This window comes from Streptopelia decaocto (genome assembly GCF_964273445.1).
Source record: "Streptopelia decaocto genome assembly, chromosome: 5".
NCBI lineage: Eukaryota > Metazoa > Chordata > Aves > Columbiformes > Columbidae > Streptopelia > Streptopelia decaocto.
The window spans coordinates 16,426,808-16,448,356 of record NC_138659.1 but is presented as its reverse complement, the minus strand read 5'-3'; the positions used below and the strand labels follow the sequence as shown (position 1 = coordinate 16,448,356).

At 48.1% G+C, this 21,549-nt stretch overlaps 2 protein-coding genes across 7 annotated transcripts in view; one reads left to right on the top strand and one right to left on the bottom strand.

Annotated features, from left to right (window-relative positions):
* PACS2 (phosphofurin acidic cluster sorting protein 2) overlaps nt 1-12,901 on the bottom strand; it is a 75,465-nt gene extending 62,564 nt beyond the window's left edge. For all 6 annotated transcript variants that reach the window (XM_082054846.1, XM_082054851.1, XM_082054847.1 and 3 more), the window contains exon 1: nt 12,711-12,901. In XM_082054846.1, coding sequence (XP_081910972.1) covers nt 12,711-12,838 — 128 coding nt within the window. In that variant the 5' untranslated portion in view covers nt 12,839-12,901. The remainder of the gene's footprint in view (nt 1-12,710) is intronic.
* A 340-nt stretch (nt 12,902-13,241) lies between these two features.
* On the top strand, nt 13,242-21,248 carry SEC22B (SEC22 homolog B, vesicle trafficking protein). The gene is made up of 5 exons (XM_082054674.1): nt 13,242-13,417; nt 13,750-13,859; nt 18,214-18,374; nt 18,712-18,858; nt 19,237-21,248. The coding sequence occupies exons 1-5, from the start codon at nt 13,343-13,345 to the stop codon at nt 19,389-19,391; spliced, it is 648 nt and encodes a 215-aa protein (XP_081910800.1). The 5' UTR covers nt 13,242-13,342; the 3' UTR covers nt 19,392-21,248.
* The last annotated feature ends 301 nt before the right edge of the window (nt 21,249-21,549 follow it).

Sequence of the window (21,549 nt, the reverse complement as noted above, 5' to 3'; positions counted from 1 at the left end):
AACTGGGCTGAGCGCAGCTGCAGCAGGAACAGACCGAGCCGCTCAGCACTGCCAGGCTGTGGGTACCTTTAGGTCATGATCCTGGAACAAGGAAACAATTGTATGAACAGCAAAACCTTATTATAAACTTTTTTTTAAGGACACCCAGCAGGACATGCACGCTGACCAAAGGCTGAACTGAGAAAAATCCACCTCTGAAATCCCTTCTCCCTGGAAAAAACTCTACCCACTGTGTTGAACTAAGCACTGGCCAGGCTTCTGATCCTGAAGCACATCCCCATGGGCCAAGGGTAAAGAATCACCAGAGTTTTGTCTCAGTGAGCAGCTTCACATTTGAGCTACTGAATGATACATGTTGGGAGGAAAAAATCCTCTGATCTGCTTTGGTATCTGCAAGCAGCTGCCTCAGATCCTCTCTGGGACTGAGCATGAGAAGGCAAAGCTTATCCAAGCACCTGGAGACACTCAGAGTCTATTTGTGAAGCAAGGGCAAACCCTACACTAATGGTCTTCAACTCTATTAAGCAAAATAAAGCTGAATCCTGGCAGAAAGAAGATACAGATCCCGCCAGCCTGAAAGAGAAATTGGAGCACCTTAAATTTTGGCACGCTCTCAGGTGCAGCATAGGGAATAGGTAGAAGAGCAAATAAAAGGGAGTTCAGCCCCTAGCAAGCCACTAGCAACATGAAATATATATGATTCAGTTCCTGCAGTTCTCAGCTTTCCTTGCAAATCCTTCATTTTAAGGCAGTGGGTGCAACTTGATCGGGAAAGCAGCATATCATCTTTCTACCCGTTAGAAAGCACACAGGTATATTTTCATGAAAGGGGACATTTTGGAATGAACCTTTTGACACTGAAAACTGCCTGTCCACAAGTATGAGACCACAGAGAAAGACTGCAGGACAGCCCCCAGAAACTCAGAGCAGCCCCTGCAAACTGTAAATCAGCAGCTGGCTGGAAGGAGAGCAGCATTAGAAGTCCTGAAGATTTATGATCAGTTATGCTCTATCAATAGCTTTCTTTTAAGAAAGAAGCTCTTCCTGCTGTAGCTAGTTTATTTAGTCTGAATAGAAATTTATACACTGGGGAAGGATTGCATATAGGACAGGCAACTCCTCAGTCAACTAAAATCGACTGTTTAAAAATCCCTACAAAACATACCCAGTAACATGGACCATGTCAGAGAGGGAACAGTCACTCTCCCAAGCAGCTGTCAAGGTTGTTCAGTGGAGCTGCTCCAGCCTTCACATGTGCTACAAGATGACCTAGGAAGGTATTTTTCAGCCACATTTTCTTATTTTCATAATCTCTCCCCACCCCAAGAGGTCATGCGGATGAAAACACTGATTTAACTATTGCCAGATGAGACAAGTTAAGCCATATGAATTACCTTCATCTCTTGTAGAAACATGGAAATGCTTACAGTCACTGGCTGAATATTTTGTACATAAACAAACATTTAAGGTTGTTTATATTTTAAAGAAATTAAGCCCACATGGTTTTGACCAACTAATCCATTACCACATGGCACACTTATGAAAATAATAAGCCTAATTTTGAAACTATGCCAGAAGGTTGCAGACACCAATCTCACCCCCAGCAGCCCTAAATAATACTTAGCAAATGTGCTCATCAACCCACAGTCACAGATTTACTTAAGATTATTTGCACTCAGTGTTAAATACACAAAACTATTTTCTGCAGAACTCTAGGTCATTTAATTTACCTTCCATGAGCCCCAGCACATCAGCAAAGAAAACAGCACTGAAACATCCAAGCTCGTTTTGCTACTGAACCAGATCAGTATGGCAGTGGACAGTTTCAGCACCAAACCGTGTGCCAGAACTTCCACAGGACACTTACGCAAGATCTACAGGGAAACTTCATGTGTACAGGTCTGAACAGCACTGTGAAACTTACAGATGTAGCTCTGCAAGTCACACTCTTACTATAAAGCCATTAGCAATCAAAGAACCAGAGCACAGATGCCAAGTTCTGAATGGAGCCAGTTGTATTTGTAGGTGTCCCATTAGAAACCAGGAGCACATGTTTGAATTTGCATAAGAATCGGTGTGAAAGATTCGGTTACGTCCCCAACAATCTCCAGCAGCTCTGGTTACACTGTCAATTATTGAAGTTAGTGCCTGTCTGACAATCTCCTTGCAAAGAGCCCAGCTCCCAAAACTTTCTTCCCACCAGAGATCTCCCCGTGGAACCCCAAAGAAGGAACGACCACCCCAACCATCCCTTTCCCTTGACCCACTCAGTAGCTCTGACAACAGAAACCCTGAGCTGGAGAACACACACAAGGCTTTGGACCACCCAGGGTTTCTAAAACACAAGCTGCTAAACAAGAGGCTGGAATTCTCCTCCCACAGTTCTCAGAAGTCATTTCCCCAGCCTAAAGAGAAGCTCTGCTAAATTAGAAATGTGGTACATACACTGGGAGCAACGCAGAACCACTTGTTGCCTCCACTTGCTGACTTTCCAGCAGCAGCACCAGATTAAACAGGTTACCTGCTCTGTCCCCATCCCCCACGCTCTGCCTGCGCAGCCATTTGGACCATCACACAGCAGAGCAGAGAATGGATCCAACTGAAACACAACCCACCTCTACTCCCCAAATTCTGACCTGCTCCTCTTTACCAGGTGAACTCTCAAACACTTACACTGGCACAAGGCAGGAGGTGGTGGCAAGCTGCAGCCCAAGCAGGCAGGTCACAGAGAGCCACCAGACACATAAGCCTCTGAGGAGCTGGTCAAACCTCACTACAACATCACCTGCGGAGTGTCAGGGCAGCACGCACAGCTCCACAAGTCTCTGAGAAAGGGCTCTTCCGCGAGAGAGCTACTAGTGCTTTGCGGTAACAGGCAAAGGACTGGTAAATGCGTACCCCCACAGCTACCCACTGCACAGATGGAATGGCAAAAAGGTTGGGACCCCAATGCCGGCTCCCCACAATTGAGAAATGAGTATTACAATTGCTCTGGTGAGAATGGTGATGCCCCTGTCCCCATTACAAACCACCAAGTTCACAGAGTTTAGGCAGCTGTGAAATCAGGACACAAACGATGAGATGAAATAAATATTCTGCAGGCGTATCTGATGAGCTGGAAAGTTTGCACGATTGTCTTGAGATTAGACCGCACATTACAGACACTCATTTTCAGAACAGCCCCTCCAGAGGCAGCCAGATCTAGCTCGGGCACAGCCTCCAGCTGAAGTGTGCTCTCCCTGAAGAAACTCAAGACGGACTGACCTCAAACGATCCTGCTATATTTGTAAAAATGTGTGTGAGGAGATGTCCTCCAACAGCCCCATGACTTTCATGGGCTTATGAAAGGCAGAGTATGTCTTGTCAAGCTTCCAGCCTGAACAGGGTTAAGAATTACACTGACAGACCTTAAAAGACATGAGAAAGGAATCAGCCTCTTCAGTGTAGAAAACACGACTGCTCTTTTTAAAAGACATAAATCCACAATCCGAGAGCCAAATGCATCCAAAGAGCAGCCATAACTCCAAGCAGGTCCAACATAACCTCACGAGATATTCACAGATCAACACTTCAAGGTGGTACAAAGCTCTCCAGACCCTCAGCTTCAGGATGCTCTGCAAAATGCCAGGTGGGCAGCAAACTCTCTGCAGTAGAAAGAAGGTTGTGCTCCTTCACTGCTGGCCTTCAGCAGCTGCCAGGACAGCTATGGAACCCAGTGGTGGACTAGCTGGAAGAAGTTCTGTACTACACAAAGAGGACGGCTGGCTGGGAACAGCCTCAGACATCCTAATTGTGAAACTGCACCCCCATACAAATTAATAGAAGACCACACTGCTGTGTGAAAAGGCAGCCTTGTCCACCTCACTATGTGTTCCTGCTTCTGATCTAAGCCACTTGCTGCGTTTTTTCCTGCATTAGGATGAAGCAGGTGGGCTGAGCGCTGCAAATTGTTTGTCATTCCAGGAGAAGGAGCAGTTTCGTGCAAATTCCTCTCATGGTACACCCTGGCAGGCAACCAGAAAGGCAATTTCACTGGCATAAAGGCCCTACAAGAGCTGTTTCATGACAATTCACTCCAAAGCTGTGATCTCACCGCTTTAATGAGAGCGCCCAACACACCAACGTGATCCAAAGGCGCAGGCAGCATCAGCTCCACGTGAAGGACGTGCCCCAGCCTCAGCAGCTGGTCCCTCCAGCCAGCAGCTGCTGTGTGCTCCTGCAGAGTATGAGCCTCGCTGGGCACAGGAGTGTGTCACCAGCTTGTCACAGCAGCACAGACACAGCACGGTGCAGCTGGGGCCCTCAGCAGAGATCTCCCCACTACAACATGCTGCAGTGGGAGCCAGGACACATCAGGGATCACTCACAATGGATGCAGCAATGTGATACTTGTGGGCCTTCGCCTGGTTCTGGGTGTATCTGCATTAACCACGTTCCCCAGGCAGAGATCGTCCTCTCAGCAGAAAGGGGATACAGACTTATATAGACTATATATAGATAAGGCTTCCTAAGAATCTCTTGATGGGGTTTATTCTCTGTTCTATATCTAGATCTGGCCTAGTGCCTGTTGGGAAACACATACCAGAGAAGCGTATGCGCACACTACAGCTCATTTTGGCCATTAATGAGAGCCCTGCACTAGAAACCCTTGAAACACAGGCCAGAACTACATTATGAGCTCCACGGTCTTCCCATGTCTCCATTTGTAGCCCTCCATGTGTTTCACTGCAGAGGTGAAGATTCCTTTAGAAATCTCTTTCCTGCACATGACATTTACTTACCAGCGGCAAGGAGTATTTCCAAGCCTTCACACTGCAGTGGCTTTGTAGAAAAATAAAGAGTAGGGAAGGATTTTTGAAGTCAAGCTTAACAGATCAAAGGGATCTGATGGAAGGAGACAGTGTCTTTCTTCAGAAGATTTTTAATAGCAAAATAAAGTACTTTGCTGAGTGGTAAAATCATGTTTCCCTTCACCCTGCACACAGGCACACACTTGATCAGTCTTTACAGCCTCACATCTTCAAACCTCCATCTCTCCCCAGCCCTGGCAACACATACTGGATCACCAGGGGGTTTTGTTTGTTTGTTTCTTTTTAGAACAAAATAAACCACTTCCCCAAGGCCCAAGACAACCTGTAAGCTTGTGCAGGTTTTGTTTAAACAACCATGTTCTCTCTTCCCTACTCCCTTCCACTGACTTCTTACAAGCTCCAGAGCACACAACTGCCCAAAAAGATGAACGACCAGTAGAGGAGAGTTGTTTTGTTTTTAGACCAAAATAGAGCTGCAGGGGGCAGAAATCCCACACATCTTGGAGCACAAGGGAAAAGATGGCTAAACTACTATTTCCTAGCAAAAGCAAAGTGATTACATTTCTTTATTTCACTTTAATACAGTTTGGACCAACTGCTGCAGGAAACAGGGTGAGTTGATCGAAACCTCGCAGTGTCCCAGTGCTGTTCCCAGCCCAAATGGCACACGCCATCCTTGGGGACATTTCCCAGCACGTTCAAACATCTACAAGACAAACAGTTAACTCTCCAAACCAGCTATGGATGGGGAGCACAATGCACACAACATCAAAGTTAATATTTTATGCTAGTCTGCCTGCTTACAGGAGAACAAATCCTATTTTTCTTGACAACTCTTCTGAAATAAGATCTGAGCAACCATGAAGATTTCAAACTCTTTTGAAATAATCTGTAAACCAAACACTCTTACTTTCAATGCAAAAACTCCCAAGAACAGCCACCCTGCATTTCAGGCAGGGATTCCCACGAAGCCCACAGTCTCCAGGAGCTGCACCCAAAACACAAGTGCTGCAAAGGTGCAGCAAACACCGTGCAGCACGCTGAGCCAGGCAAGCAGCAGCGCACGGCCTGCCCTGCAGACCGCAGCTCCAGTTCATATGCACAAGAGCCTCCACCAAGCAAACTTTACAGCACACAGGCTGCTCCGATTTTTATTTTTGCTGCATCCTTCAAAAATTAGATTGCTTTCCCACTGTAGCTGGGGAGGTTCAACATCAGCATTTGAGCTCCTGAACAAAACCAGTCATTGCCCTGCAATAAACTGCACTTGAAGCCAGACTGCCTTGCAGACTCACAGCTGTTGGATGAGAAGGAACAAGCAAGGCCACCTCAGAAGCGAGACACAGCTTGTGACAAGTGACATGGTCACGCAAAGTGCTGCAGGAAAGGCTGAAGTGGTTCTAGAGGAGGAAACCGCTTCCAGGCACCAGCACAAGAGAGCCCACAAATCTACTTTTCCAAACATAGGGAGCACGTCTCCTCCTCCTTTCCCCAGACTTGGGCTCATCAGGCAGATCTGCAGACCCTCTAATGCAGTTGCACCGACACACAGAGAGGGTCCACCTGTGCGGTTTTTGAGGAAGCCCTTCTCCAGGGCTGCTGCCTGCTCCATGCCCAGAGCTCTCCAGGCAATTAATTGTTTTAAACAAATGAGCGATTAACAAGGATCCACTCTCTCCTTGTGAAGCTGGCTGCATGCCCTGCAAGCCTCTACAGCACTGTACAGTACTATAATCCAATTAAACCTCATCATGAGAGAAGCTTCACACTATCACATTCAATTAGGTGGTTAAGCCTCTTATCATCTGCACATTAAGGATCCATTCGGACTAAAACTCTCTTTTTGAGAGGTGGCATTCTTTGACCAAGAAAGGACACACGGATGTCATGTCTGGAGCCACGGGGACTATACAGCTTAAGAAATGTGTATTGCCAGCTCACAGAGACATAGAAACACAGGAAAAACAAAATACAGTGACCAGTTCCTGCTCACCCACAGTTTCATGCTCTCCGAGGCCCCCCAGTCCCCAGTTTCCCAGGAAATGGGATATTTCTGAAGGAGCACAAGGGGCCCAGAAGAATTTCACCCTCTTTAGTAAGTCAACGGAAAAGAGAAGGCTAATGGAGGACCTGGCAATAGAGATTTGTTTGGCAGCCGGCCACCAATTCCATAGGAAATACCCTCCCTAGAAGGTCACCATAATGGTGGCAAAATTTGGCGCAAAAGAATTAAAAAAAGCTGCCAAGATGTGACGCAAATCAAGGTGGTGAGCAGGCCAGCTTCCTGTGCGAGCCCAAAACATGAAGTGCTCTTGGAAAAAGAAAGATTAAGGGTTGCAAGGAACATAATGGCCTCTTGTAACAGCTGAGTAGTTGTTTTTCTTTTCTTGGCAGAAAAGAGGGATGTTTTGTTGCTGGTTGATTAATCTATTATGCAAATCATTTCATAGCTAATTTGATACACCCACAAGCTTGCCACAGAAATCATCTGCAGGCTCAGAGCTGATGAAAAGTGGGAGTATTGACACTCGACAGAGCTTTTATTTCCTGGAGAAGCAGCTGCAGGATCACCTCCTGCCACACAGGGCTGCAGGAGCAGGGGCCAGACCTGCTGGGAAACACATGGAAAAGATCCCTGGAGCACCTTCATTTGGTGGAAGGCAAGAAAAGACGCCCTTTGAAAGAGCAGCCCTTTCCTTCCACTCCCAGTACCCTTCCGCAGTGGGTATGTGCAAGGCATCCAGACAAAAGCCATGCACAGCCCCATCCAGAGACCTTTTTCTAGCAGCCTTGAGATTTTAAGACTTTTTCAGAACTGTTCTCAACGTGCACAAGCTTCACCTGACATCAGCCGAGATGACTAAGAATAAGTTTAACTGGAAGTTTGACTTCAACAAACCACTCAGCGTCTGGACAGAATTTTTCTTCCACTGAACACAAGAGTCCAAATTACATTTAGTAGTGTCATACAGTGACAAACTTGGTAACTGCTGTGATAGTATTTACAATGGAAGCACTAAGGGATCACTTGATCTTGCCTGAAGTAATGTTATTTTGGTCTTGTTATCTTCCATGAAGATTTGGGAGGAGAAATCAGATCTCCTGGCTCTAAGAATAAAGGGGTTGGTTCTGCCCAGTACACTTTAGCCCAAGCATTTCTTCTCCATTACTCAGCTGTGGATGCTTTTCCTCATGCATCTCAAATATTCAACATTGCTTTGGCCATTTTTTTTAAAGCCTATCCTGTGCGCTCATTTGTATTCAGTTTCCTTCAGTGGTAAAATGTTAGGCATTCTGTGCTATTCAAACAAAGTCAAAACAAAGCCTCCAAATAAGCGCTTCTGAAGCATACCTAGTCATCTGAGTAATTAGACATTTTCCTAGTTCCAAATGTACCAAAAATCTACCATCAGCTCCCAACGCATGTGCCAGCAGTTATCTGAACTAACAAGAGTTCTCTCCTAAACACCAGCATACCAACAGATTATGAGGTTAAGACACATTTAACTTAACATTTCTCCCTACCTGAATTAATCAGCATTTCTATTTATGTAGGATCACCTGATCATAATCATTACTCTAGCAAGTTGTCCACCTTTCTCTGCCAATACAACACGCAGTTGCCATTGTTCAAGCCAGGCCAGAGCACACCTTCACTAGGCAAGTGGAGCTCCCGTTCTCAGTGTGGGTATGCATTGTCGTATCAAGAGGGAAAGCCTCTCCCCTCCTTTCTGAGTGGAATTAACACTATGCAGGGATGCAAACATGCGGCTTGCTGGAGTGGCTTCATGCCTCAGCAGTCCTCACTGCGTCCCTCATGGTCACATATCCATGCCATCATCTTTGCATGCTCACAGACTCCTCTGCAAACCACTGCAACTCATTAACCTACTGAAAACCAACAGAGAAAGATCAGAAGCTGGGAGCTGGCACAGGGCAAGGAGCAGGCTGCCTGGAGCATGAGCATGTTAGGATCCACTCAGCTGCTGTGAATCCACAGCCTCACCCCAATCAGTTTCCATTGCCCCTGGGGATGTCCGCACCAGGGCTGGTGTGGAAGTCCATGTGTTGTGAGGACATCCCACAGCTCACTGAGCAGTAACATCCCTGCATCGGCAACCTCCTGTTCCAGTCCAGGGTATGTGCGTGGATTCCCTTCATGTTTCCTCAGCCAGCAGACAAGCTACAGAGGCAAGCTGGCATGTGAAATGCTAAGGCAGCTTTAGAACTGCAGCACTATCTTTTCTCAGGTCTGCTCCACAGCTTTCTTTGTATCTCTAAGGGACACCAGGTCACATCTGCTTCATGTGCAGTTTGGTCTCAATACACTACACAGTTCAAAACATTTTCAAGTATGTGACAATTAAGGCAGCAGCCTAAAACAAAACCCATTCTGAACAGAACCACCAACCATCACCTTCTCTTGCTCCAGCACACCCCCTTCCAGCAAAGCCTTCCCCCCAGGACCACTCTTTCTCTAGACAGCCTCCCCATGCTGTTGTCTCCTCATGGGGCTTCTTCAGGACAGGATGGCATTGCATCCTGCCATTCACACCCACAGCTTCATCAAAAGACTGGAAAGAAAAAAAAAGAACAAAACCCAACCTTCCCCAAGTAATTCTTACTTTTCAGTGCAAGGAAACAGAAGGAAAAGTTTTGAGTCTATCACAGTCAAGTGGCAAGAAGACTACTCTCAGTTTTTACAGGTAGTAGGTAGAACTTTACATAATGTAACCTCCCACAAAGGAAAATATTTCAATGAACAGAAGAAAGAAACAGCAGAAAAAGGTAGGCATATCTCCTTTCTGGTATGTAGCAGTTACACCCAGATAGTGAAACAGTTTGAGTCACTTTTCTGGGATGACTAAAAGAAAGTACTTGCATTTCAGAAGCACTACGATAGGTCAAAACCCCCAGGAGCTGCATGTGCTGAAGAAAGAAGTAAGAAAATAATTTATTTGAATGGCAGAAGAGAAATGGAGATGACTGCAAGTGCAAAACTTCACCTACCCTTGTGTTTCACTCAAGCCACACAAATGCAGAACAACACTATGACTCTTCACTATTATTCTTCCTTGCGTTTTGAGACAGCCTTTTCACACAAGGGACCTCCATGGACACACTGAGGCAGCCTTCCAGATTTTACTAACACCCCCCCGAAGCTGAATGGGTTTTCAGTAAATCACCTGCCAAAGAAGAGTTTGTTGAAGAGCAGCATTTAGTCCCAGGGCCCAGCTCCCAAGCACCATCTGGGAAGCACACACCACATCCCCAATTCCACAGTGCCTGACCACACACCAAGGCCCACTCTCCTCCACATCCTCCTCTCATGTCCCCACAGATATCTTCTCAAACAACAATCTCATTTTAAATATTGTTTCCCCTGCAGAACAGTTTTCATCCCAGGGTCTCTTGCTTTAAAACAAAGAATCTTAGATACTGTTGCACCACAAGAAAAATCATTACAGTATGAACCCAAAATACAGAGGCAACAGTAGAACTTAAAGGTTTTCAAACTCCTGCCTTCTCTGATAGAGGTTTGCTGCAAAGCCTGTAATGAAATGCAAAGCATGGACCCGCTGTAGCATCACAAGACACGATGTAAAATGATTAGAAACAGCAGAATCGAGTGTCCAGGCTCTGCAGCCCAGCTGCTGCTCCAGAATTCCCCGCGTGCCCGGCGCCGGCAGCGCAGCACACACCTCACCGCGCGGTCACACCAAAAGCGCTGCAGCAGCTGCCACCGCGGCTGCTCGACTCGCTTCTGATTAGCAAATCACACTTTGGCACCCACAGCTACAACCGCAGACCTGCCACACATTGCACCCGGTACGCAGCCCCTGCACGCCTGCCCACCCACGTGGGGCCGCAGAAAGACCTGGGCAGCAGGTGCAGCAGCTGGATGTCCGCATACCCCCTCGGGCTTGAGAAAAAAAGGGCACCCAGGAACAGCAAGCAGAGGTGATGGCAACAACAGTGCTGAAAACAGAAGGACCCACTGTTACCCACAAACTCCCTCACACAAAACCTGTGTTCCTATAGGGGGTCCCAATTTCCCCAGTCCTCTCATGGCTGCCTCAGAACACACAATCTGAGCACTTCCACCAGCCCATGCTTCACAGCTTGACTCCGAAATTTCTCCCTCAAGCCCCAACTTGGCCCTACCTGCCCAGATACCCACAGGCCCTTTGCATCACCCAGATTCCCCCAGGCACCTGGACCAGCTGCCTGCAATCTGCTGCCCAACACAGTTAAAGCACCCAGGACCCACCCTAAATGTCAAGTCTTGTGCAGATGCATTGCCACGCTCTATCACATCAAGGCAGGGCCAGTGTCCTTGCACCACATTTTCTGGTCATCTACAGATTTGCAAACAAGCAGCTATGTTGTGAGGTTGTTTTCAAATCTGCAAGTATCAGCATAAATGATAACGCAGAACTAAAAGTCCTTGACAGCGACAGACATTTGTTTTTTTATTTAACAGGCACTGTTATGAGGTTGGATGAAATGGAAATCCAACTGCCTTCCTGTAGTCAAGGGTGCGATGGAGAGAACAGCTTTCGAAACAGCATTACAAGAGGGCCTCCAGGGTCAACGCAAACAGCACTGGAATCCAGCACAAAAATCAAAAGTGCACCAACTGCTCCTCCAGCTCCTCCCAACTCCTTCTGTAGCAAAGGAACTTCTTGAAGAGGGGCACATTCCCCTGGGTGCTATTCCCCTTCTAAGGCCTCTTGCTGCAGAGAAGAAAGGCTAAGCAAGATACAAGTGGAGAAAGCTGCTGCCCAGCAGACACTCCAAGATGCTGCCAGCAGAGATAAGCTGTAATAAACCAAGATCATCTGCAATTGCAGGACCTAGGTTTTCTACCCCATACTATCTTCTGGCCCACCATGTTAGAGCACTTTGACTGTGGGTAATGTTTAAGCTAAGATAGTTACTACCCCCATGAGCAAGCTGCTAGCCTTGCAAGACAGGGGCATACCCATCGAGTCCAACCTGCTATCTGGATGGTGCAGAAGACAGAGGGATTTGGGGGGTTTGTAAAGCTTGCAAAGCTGTACATTCCTGCGAGGTCAGGCCGATGACTCTGTTCCCTTTTTACTCCCTTGCTGTGTCCTCATTAAAAAAATAAAAAGAGAAAGAGGATCTCTTCAAAGATTCATCTTCCGTGTTTTTAAATCCTCAAAGGTGTTCTGTTAAAGCCAAACTTGAAAAGCACACATTTTATAAGAACAAAAAGGGATCCCTCCAATGCAGCCTAAAAGAAGCAGAGGCAGGGATGCTACTGTGTGCTTATGTGCACACACCAGTGGCCGGGAAAGGCTCGGGACTGGGAGGGGGTGAAAAAACAGAGAGAAACTGACCAGCAGAAACTGACGCCCACCTCAAAGCAAGTGATGTGGGGCACTGAGCAGGCAAAGCCCCGCCAGCAGGACACCCCGCACCAGATGGTGGGGAACGGGGAGCGCAACCCGCTGTAAGAAGAAGCAGGACACCCTAAATCCTGACACCAACACAGACCCCATGCCAAGCTTTTGGGGGGCACCCTCAAAGACTTGGTGCAGAGGGCAGCACCCACTCCCTTTTTAGGGTTGGAGGGCGCCTTCGCACGGTCCTTGCACCCCCCCATCCAGGCCAACATCCTCTGCAGGGTACTGGGAGCCCTGCCCATCACTGCGGAAAGAATGATGGGGGGACACCCCAAAATGGGGGAAAGGGACCCTAAAATTGAAGGAAAGACCGCAAAGCTAAGAGGAAAGTAGGGTGAAGAAGCAGCCCCTGGGACCTGGCGGCCGGGGTCAGGCCTTCCAACCCTGGGACCCGCGGGGACCCAAGCCCAACCGCCAGGCCCCGGGGTCTGCCCCCGCCGGAGGGGACGGGGCCACCCGCCGTTACCTGGGCACGCAGCTCGGGCTGGAACCGTCGATCTCCCAGGTCGCGAAGAGGTTCATGGGCACGGGGCGCCCCAGGGCCCCGGCACCGCCCGGGAAGCTCAGGCGGCTCCGCTCCGCCGCCGCCGCCATAGCTGCCGGCCTGGCGCGCGCCCACCGGGCCGCCGCCGCCGCCGCCTGCACCGCCGCCCCGCCCCGGCGGGGGGGATCACGTGTGGCGGGGGACTGAGGGGGCGCGGCGGGGCGGGGCTACATCAGCGTGCAGGGCGGAGCCAGGGGATTGGGCGGGGCTAAAGTTTGAGGGGTGCGGTTTTATCGTGGGCGGTACTACAGTGCGGGAGGCGTGGTCATGTCGAGGGGGTGTGGTCATGTCGAGGGGGTGTGGTCATGTCGAGGGGGTGTGGCCAGGAAGGGGACGCAGCAGCGCCTGTTTCTGCTGCTCCTTCCCCGCCGCTCCGGCCCCTCAGTGATGGGTCGTGTTGCCGCCCGGGCGGTTTATTGCTTCGCGGCCGGAAGCGCCCGTACTGCTGGAGGCTGTTGGGCCGGATGTTCCGGCGGCAGCTTCCGGCCAGCTCCGTGGCAGGGGCGGGCGGCTGACGGGGCCAGGCGGCTGACGGGCCGCAGCGGAGCGCGGAGATGGTGCTGCTCACCATGATCGCCCGTGTGGCGGACGGGCTGCCGCTCGCCGCCTCCATGCAGGAGGACGAGCAGGTGGGGCCGCGCGCGCTCAGGGGGCGCGCAGGCGGGGGGGGGGCCCGGCCCAGTGTGTCCGTGGGCGGCGGCCCAGCCGGACCCTCGCACCCCTTCCTCACAAACCCTCTCCACACAGACTCCCTCCTCACAGGCCAGGCGGCTCCTACATAAGCTTTGCCCGCCCGGTGGTGGCGGGTGTGGAGACGGCTCTACGCAGCTCCTCCTCGACTTGAGCCCCGGCCTCCCCGGAACCCCCCTGCCTGCCCGGCCCCCCCCGAGCCCCGCTACCTGCCCGCAGGGAGTGTTTCTCCGGCAGCAGCCGCGCACAACAGCCTGTCCTCCCTTCTCAGTCAGGCCGCGATCTGCAGCAGTACCAGAGCCAAGCGAAGCAGCTGTTCCGCAAGCTGAACGAGCAGTCCCCCACCAGGTGTACGCTGGAGGCAGGAGCCATGGCTTTCCAGTGAGTACCTGGAGGGGTGATGTGGGAACGGGCCGTGGAAATAAGCGAAGGTGCTTTTGGGTTGGGGTGAGGATTAGTTAGAAATTGGGCTGCCTGAGAGAGGGTGAGTTATTCAGCTGTCAGCCCTGCTGCGGACGTGTAACAGCTGCTCGAAGGGGAGAGCATGTGCGTTGTTACTTCTTGGCACTGGTGCCTGGCACTTCTTTTGCAGTGAGGTTCATAGTTCTGCTTTTGCTGAAGATAGTGCAGGTTCTTTTCCCTGTAAGGTTTTCCCATTTGTTTGCGCCCTCTAAGATACCGTTAGTGCTTCCTGAGTTTTGTGTTTTTTAAAAAGAGATGTCCTTAGTAAAAACGCCCTGGCACTACCACTGTGAGCTCCTGTGGCACAAGAGTTTCCTCTCTCTGTATCCCATGAGCATGTACTTTTTCGTGCACTAGCTTTGTGTATTATAAGCACATGGAACATCTCTCATTTTCTTTTTATTTTATTATTTCCTCAGTACCTGACAAACTGTTTTCTCTCATCTTGTAGATTCAGTCTTATTGTTGCCAAATATGTTGGGTGTGTTTAACTCGCTTCCTAAACTATTTGGAAACTCTCAACTTAAAAGCACTTTTAGCTTTTTCCAGTAGCATGCTAACAAAGGAACTTGTATATAAAATAATGAAAACTCACAAAGGGTGCAGGTCAGACACCCTAACTCCCTAACCAATAGCAAGGGAACTGGAAAGGCAAGTCAAGGGAGGAAGAACTGACAGTCAGTGAAAGGCAGGAGCGTAAGCTTATGTTTGAGAAAAGGAAATGCTTCTTTACATGACATGTGATTTCCTAGCAGAGTAATGCCTGAGAATTTAATCAAGCCTAAGATCTTGTCAAGAGTCAGGATTATGCTATTGGCAGAAATAACTGTGTTAGAGGTTTCTGGGTTCAGCTGCTATGTGAGATCACCAAGGCAGAGTTGTGCAGTTTTGCCAGTGATGTACCAAGTTTTCCCAGGCTTGGCCCTGGTGCTGCGCTGCCAGCAGTGGGGTCCCTCCTGATTCCCCAGCCCTGGTGACCAGGCGTGTGTTTCTGGCTGTGTGAGTGGGAGATGGCCTTGGATGCAGGGCAAGGATTGCTTAAGGTCTCTCCTTCTAAAACAAGAGCCCTTTAGCAAATCTCCTGCCCAGCCCTTTTCTTCAGAGATTCAGTGAAAAGCAAAGACAGGAACAGGGTTTTTTTGGAAGGGCTGTGTTTGGCAAAAACCGTGATGTTTTGAGGGCAACTTTTCTTGTGGTTGGCTTATGTATCGTAACAGTGATGAGTCGTTTTAATCTTTTTTTTTTTTTTTTTTTTTTTTTTCCTCTTGGCTTCTGGTTGCTTTTGATAGGGAGTTATAGTGGTCAGAGGATGACTCTGATTAAAGTGGTCTGGCCATCCCTATCTTCTGTTTGGGTGTTGGTGCTAGAGTTAACTGCAAAGTGGTGCTTCTGCATCATCATCTTTCTGGAAGTTAAAACTTTATAGAATTTTAAATCTCTGCTTTTTAAAGTTTGTGTAGCACTACAGTGAGGTAACTGTACTGGCAGTGAAGCTTTGGATTAGGGTCCGTGTAGATCCTTGTAAATCCCTTCTTGTGTTGCTTTCACAGCACAAGCACAGCAATGTCTGGGGCAGCTGTGCCACTTACAGGGCCCGGGAGATTGAAGCCTCTTAATGGTGGCTGTAATGTCACTGGTTCTGACAAGGTGGGAGGACTCGGGCAGGCTCATGTTTTGACAGCTGTCTTGGAGAAACAGGCAGGTTACCTGATGGACAGATAGGCGGGGGAAGGAGTGTTTCTCCTTCTGTGTTGAGTTAGTCCCTAGACAAGTTCCACAGGAATTGACAGCTGCTCCTGCACAGCACTCAAGTGCTACCTCTGCCTCTTTTAAGGTGGGACATGAAGGCAGGACCTATATAAAAAGAACACTTTCAGATTAGAAAAGTCCTGTGATAACAGTACAGGAAGAGGAGGCAATGGGAGAGTTTGAGATTTAGTCTAAAATAATGCTGACTGATGGCCGTGCTGTTTGTTAACTCAGCACATCTGTTTTTTCTGCCACATCGGAGCTCTGACTGCTGAGGGGCAGCATAAACCAGGACGGAGCGTTTTGTGGTGTGAGAGTTACAAGCATGGCTAAGGATATTGCTGAACTTGCTGAGTGGTGTTGAATGCTTTTAGCTTGATCAATTCAGAGATGAGTCTAGTCTTGCTGAAGTGTGAAGCTTAAACTGCAACCGCTGAAGTGATTTTTGTCAAACGTGATGTTTAGACTTAAAGTTGTGCCACCCTTTCAGTGGCAGCACTCGGTGCACGTGGCTGTTCAGGTACAGAAGCACTGATGGAGCCTGCGTTGCTCACAGTGAGTGACTGACCTTTGGCTGGTGAATGGCTGAATTGGCTGTTACCTGTCATGTTGAAAACAACCTTTGGCCTTTGCCACTCTTAATAGGATAAAGCTCTGCTCTCTCAAAATGATGCAAGATACTTATAAGAAACCTGCTGGCTACACTCAGTGTGTGGAAATCTGGAGTGCAGAAGTTAGCAGTGACAAACGGCAACGTCTGGTCTGCCCCTCGTGTGCTGCCAAGCAGTCAGTGTGGAGTGTAAAACTGAGAAGCCCCACTGTGCAGGAACTCTGCGCTGCTGTTGAACTGAGGCTGACAAAATCGTCTCTATCTGGGACAGAATGAGGTGTGCTTGCTCTCATTGATGCTGACAGATCAGCTTTAAATCCAACATGTCTAATGTCACATCAGGAGAAAAACAGGTGGGAAATACAGCTGGAGAGCTCCAAGCAGGACCAGCTGGCCCGAGCAGAGACGACAGAGCTGTACTGATGGGGATGTTCCTTGGGCTGCTCTCATCTTGAGTGTGCTGCTCTGGCTCTTGGGGAATACTGCCAGAATTCCTGTCTGACATGAGTTTTATTTATTTCAAAAGACTTTTTCAAATATTGCTGATCATGGCAGTCACTAAATTAAGCTATGGGTAGAAGCTCCAAGTTGTCAAGCAGGTCTCCAAGGGTAAGGGAAGAACAGAGGCATGATGTACTGCTGTAGGATTAATCTTACACACTGGTGCAGTCCAAACTGAGGGACATACAAAAGAATAAAAGCATGAGCTTCTGGGGGTGCACTCATGGAATGGATTATAGTAACTGGAGTTTCTTCCTTCTGGTTGGGGTGGATTAGTTGTTATTTGAAGGCTGGTGGGATTTGCACGCAGGCCATATAGAGGCAGGAGAAGTGGATACTCCAGAGCCCAGAAAATAAGTTGAGGCTGGTTAATTCAAAGGACTTAGACCTGTTGAGGTATCTGGAAAAACAGTGTGAAGGGAAAGTCATTTTGTAAGCCTGATGTGGCTATTAACAAAATGTTAAGCTACCTATTTAACTACAGTGCCCTTGAGACTGGGTCAGTTCTTTAATGCACTGTTAATCTTTATGCTAACTAGACTGCTACATAATGGCATTATGCAGAAAGTCAAAGGGAAGCAACATAAAAGCAGCATTTAAATTCCGCCCTAAATAATATAGATAAACATTCAAAAATGTATGCAGGGCTATCTACCGTCTCCACTCCCTTGGTTTTGGTGGAAATATTATTGCCTTTGTTTTCCTATTGGCCAAATGAGGAGGAAAATGTAGTTCGGAAAGTGCAGCAGGAGGCAGTTGAAGTGAAGCCTAAATAAGCTCAAGATTGGTTCTGTCTTATTCCTTATTTCAGTAGGCTTTTTAGCTGAGTTATAATGAAAGGCACCTGTTCTCAGTGCTGACAGGGGCACTGGAGCTCACACTAGAACAAGGTCAGCACTAAGCCTCTGTGAGGAAACGTACATTAGATACAATGTGGATGGGGTGGTGGGAGAACAGGGACCTCTCTGCGCCTTCAGCTGCAGAACAAACCAAACAGCATTGCAAAGCAAGAGCGGTTCCTGTTTCAACATACGTTTTGGAACTCCTGCCATGGCAGCTGAAGAGCTGGTAGTGCAATCATACTTACCCATGGCAAATTCCAAAATTACAACTCTTCTGTTACTGGTATTTTGTTAAACTAATGATATTCACAGGCCAACCTTTGTTCCAGTTAAATCAAAGTTCAGGGCTGTTGGCACAGGTATAGGGTCCGAGGCTACAAGAACATTTATTTTAGGTAAAGAAAACTAAGCCATTACTTTGTAGCAGGGTTTGTACCTCAGTCAGACATGGCAGACTGGAATTCCCTGTACCCAGCTCTCATTGCCTCCTAGGAATAAAGGTATGCAGGGTGATGTGTGATAAGATGGGTGCAAAATTGATTAATCAATGCTCTGTCTACTGTTCTTCTAGCTACATCATTGAGAAAGGAGTGTGTTATCTGGTCCTCTGTGAAGCTACATTCCCCAAGAAACTGGCCTTTGCATATCTGGAAGACTTACATTCAGAGTTTGATGAGCAGCATGGCAAGAAGGTGCCAACAGTCTCCAGGCCCTATTCCTTCATTGAATTTGGTGAGGTCCTTCTCCTTGTGCCTAGTTAGGAAACTTCTTGCTGGGGAGGGAGCAGCAACCACAGGATCCTCTCTAGCTTTGCCTATGGAGTTGACAGTTCAGCCTCTTCTTGGCACTAGAGAAATGGGTGTTTTGAGCAGGAGAGTAGAACAAGAGAAGTGGTAAGGAAGTGGTAAATGTCCTTTGATTCGTATTTCCTGCTTTAAGTCTCTTGGCCTTGCTCCAGCAAATATTTACGTGCAGCCTGCTGGCTGTCTCAGCAGTGCTCCTACTCCTTCGTCAGCCTGGCTGCTCTGTGTGAGATGAGGTTCCCTCTGATTGCCCCCTCTCGTTCCAGATACCTACATCCAGAAAACCAAGAAGCTCTACATTGATAGTCGGGCGAGGAGGAACCTGGGCTCCATCAACACAGAGCTGCAAGATGTGCAGAGGATTATGGTGGCCAACATTGAGGAAGTCTTACAGCGAGGAGAAGCACTTTCAGGTACAGGGAACGGCTGATATTTGGCATATGGTTCCTTGTGCCCTCTGTCAGTTGGGTGGGTAGAACACACTGGAGGGAATCCCTGAGCCTCCTGAGAAAAACAATGGACTTGGTGGGTGTTTCAGTTGGATCGGTTGCCTCCTGAAGCACCTGGCAGTTAGTGGTGCTTTTAGGCGAGACCAGCATCTCGCCAGCTTGGGCGGCTCTCACCCCAGCAAGACAAGCACTAGGGCACTGCAGATAGGCACAGGGCGTGCTGGCCTGTGAAACTGCTGCGCTTCCAGCTGCTCCGGAAAGACTTGCACAGTTAATGTAACATTTGGAGAACGTCTGGCTGGGTTAACCTTGATTAACTTCTCTCCCCTTTCCCTTTAACAGCTCTTGATTCCAAGGCCAACAACTTGTCCAGTTTGTCCAAGAAATACCGTCAGGACGCAAAATACCTGAACATGCGTTCTACTTACGCCAAACTTGCGGCTGTAGCTGTGTTTTTTATCATGTTGATCGTCTATGTGAGATTCTGGTGGCTGTGAGCCAGCTGCCATCGTGCAAGAGGGAAAGCCGGTAGCCTGGCAGGTGTATGTGTGCAGGACACCGTTCACGGGGGATGTGCATTAGAATCCACACAGGACCATCACCTTCACAGGAGTGTCCTGAATTTGTTAGGTGGCACCTGACTACTACACCTCTCAGTGAAGCCTAACAATAGGTGTAAAGGCTTGTTGACTACAGGCTTTTCCTCTGAGGCAGTTTGCACTAGGGAACCGCACAGTTTGGCCTCCCACGGTTCTGCCCCCCTCCCGGGGCACGCTCTGGAACAGTCAATCAGGGCGGTTTAGCATAATCACGTTGTATGTCCTCCTGTTGAGTAGCTCTAGTGGGAACTGGACTCTAATGAACATTCCTTGTCTTGGCAACATTTGCTTTTTTAGAATCTGGGTCTGCAGTTATTTTTCTTTTTTTTTTTTTTTAAAGACAAGACACCCCTGTTTGAAGGCAGATACTGCACTGTACATATAATAGCTTTCACCTCTGTCAGAATAGCTATTGTTGAGTTTTCTGTGTCTGACATCTTGGCTCATTACACTTTCAATTGCTTTAGGAAGAAATGGTTGTTAAATTATGCCTTAAAATACATTGTCTAATACTAGGAGGGGTAATGAAAGGCTTCTGTGTTACTGATTCCTACAAAATTAAACTACAGGTTTCTAAGTGTCCACTTTCCTGACAGTTGTGTATGACAGTATGTTTCCATGTGAAGAGGATGTGTAATTCAAGTGCTGTGGGAGCGGGCACAGTGCAAACTGTGTCAGCACTCCCTATTTTTCCCTTCTATCTGCAGATTCGCTACATTATTCCCTTCCCTTTTGTAACTATGCTTTCCTTCCAAAAGTACCAAAACTGCCAGCATTTTATCTCTGGGAGGCTTGTTTTCTTTCTCCCTCTTTCCCTCACTGAGAACAACCAAAAAAACCAAAACTCTGAATGTTGTTGTGAAGAAAAGGCAGTGTTTCCTTAAAGAACACTTTACATGAAGGATTCAAAAGGATTACTTTACAACGGTGGAATCCTTTGGAAACACCACCTTTTTTTCCCCGTGGTCACCCTCTCCCTACCTCACTTGGGAAGTTGAAACTGTAGGTGAAGAAAAACTCATTATGGGGCAATAGTATCCAGCTTCTTATTTCTCATGGGCCAATCTTCATATTTCCAGCGTAATGTGATGATTTTTTTTTTAATTTTTTTTTTTTTGGTCCACCTGTGCTAAGAATAACATTTTACCAGTCAGCTTTTGTTTTTATTAAAAAAAAAGAGAAAAAAGAAACCCCACAGCTCAGGCACTCTTCTGCACTCAGTGTCTGCCACTCGGGAGGAAGCAGGCAGTGTCAAAGAAGGAAGTTTCAGGACTCTCCAGCACCTTTTACAAGCAAATAATCTTGTGCAGTTCTGGAAGTATAAACTGTGACCTGGAAGTGTTTCCTACCACTGGGTAGGGAACGAGGAGCTGTTGTCCTGCCGGGAACGCTCTCCAGCTCCATACCGCGTTGGACTGGCAGGGAAGCCATTCGCACTGGTCCACCAACAAACGTAGTAAATCTGATCTGCCACATTGTCTGAAATCGTCTGTTTCTGCATGATGCCTCCAAGTGTTATTTTGTAGATTGCTTTATTATTATAATTATTTTTAATCCTTTAAAGTGGTGTCCCTAACAGGTGAATGTCCCGGTGACGTAGGTCTGTGTGATGTAGGTGCTGAAAAGGGAGCAGACACCGACCATACGTGGATTGTGACTGAGGGGAGTGTCATTTCTGCAGTGAAGTGCAGCTCAGTGAGCAGTTGCCTCCTGCAGCCCCAGCATCAGCAGTGAAATAAATGCTTCTGAAAAATCTCTTCAGTGTGGAGTTTTTTGTCTTGTTTCTGTGATTGCGGAGGATGCTTGCTTTCCTTCCAGGAACGCAAAAGGGTAAAGGCCCCGTAGCTGAAGCCACCTGGGATAAGGGCTCCTTTCTGGAGGAAGAATGAGTTGAAAAACATGATCTTAGCCATTTTCTGGCAGAGAGACTGTACCTTGGTTACAGCAGGGGTGTCCTTCCCTGCTGGCGTGTGTCTGCTGGCTGGATATGGGCAGGCATCCCTTCAGCATGGGCAGAGCCACCTGGGCAGATTTTTATAGGGACAGTTTTGTGGTG

Excerpts from the sequence above, each read along its gene's own strand:
- SEC22B (XM_082054674.1), top strand. The coding sequence starts at position 13,343 with ATGGTGCTGCTCACCATGATCGCCCGTGTGGCGGACGGGCTGCCGCTC. Across the intron at positions 13,418-13,749 it reads CCATGCAGGAGGACGAGCAG|TCAGGCCGCGATCTGCAGCA; the intron begins GTGGGGCCGCGC and ends CTCCCTTCTCAG. Across the intron at positions 13,860-18,213 it reads GCAGGAGCCATGGCTTTCCA|CTACATCATTGAGAAAGGAG; the intron begins GTGAGTACCTGG and ends CTGTTCTTCTAG.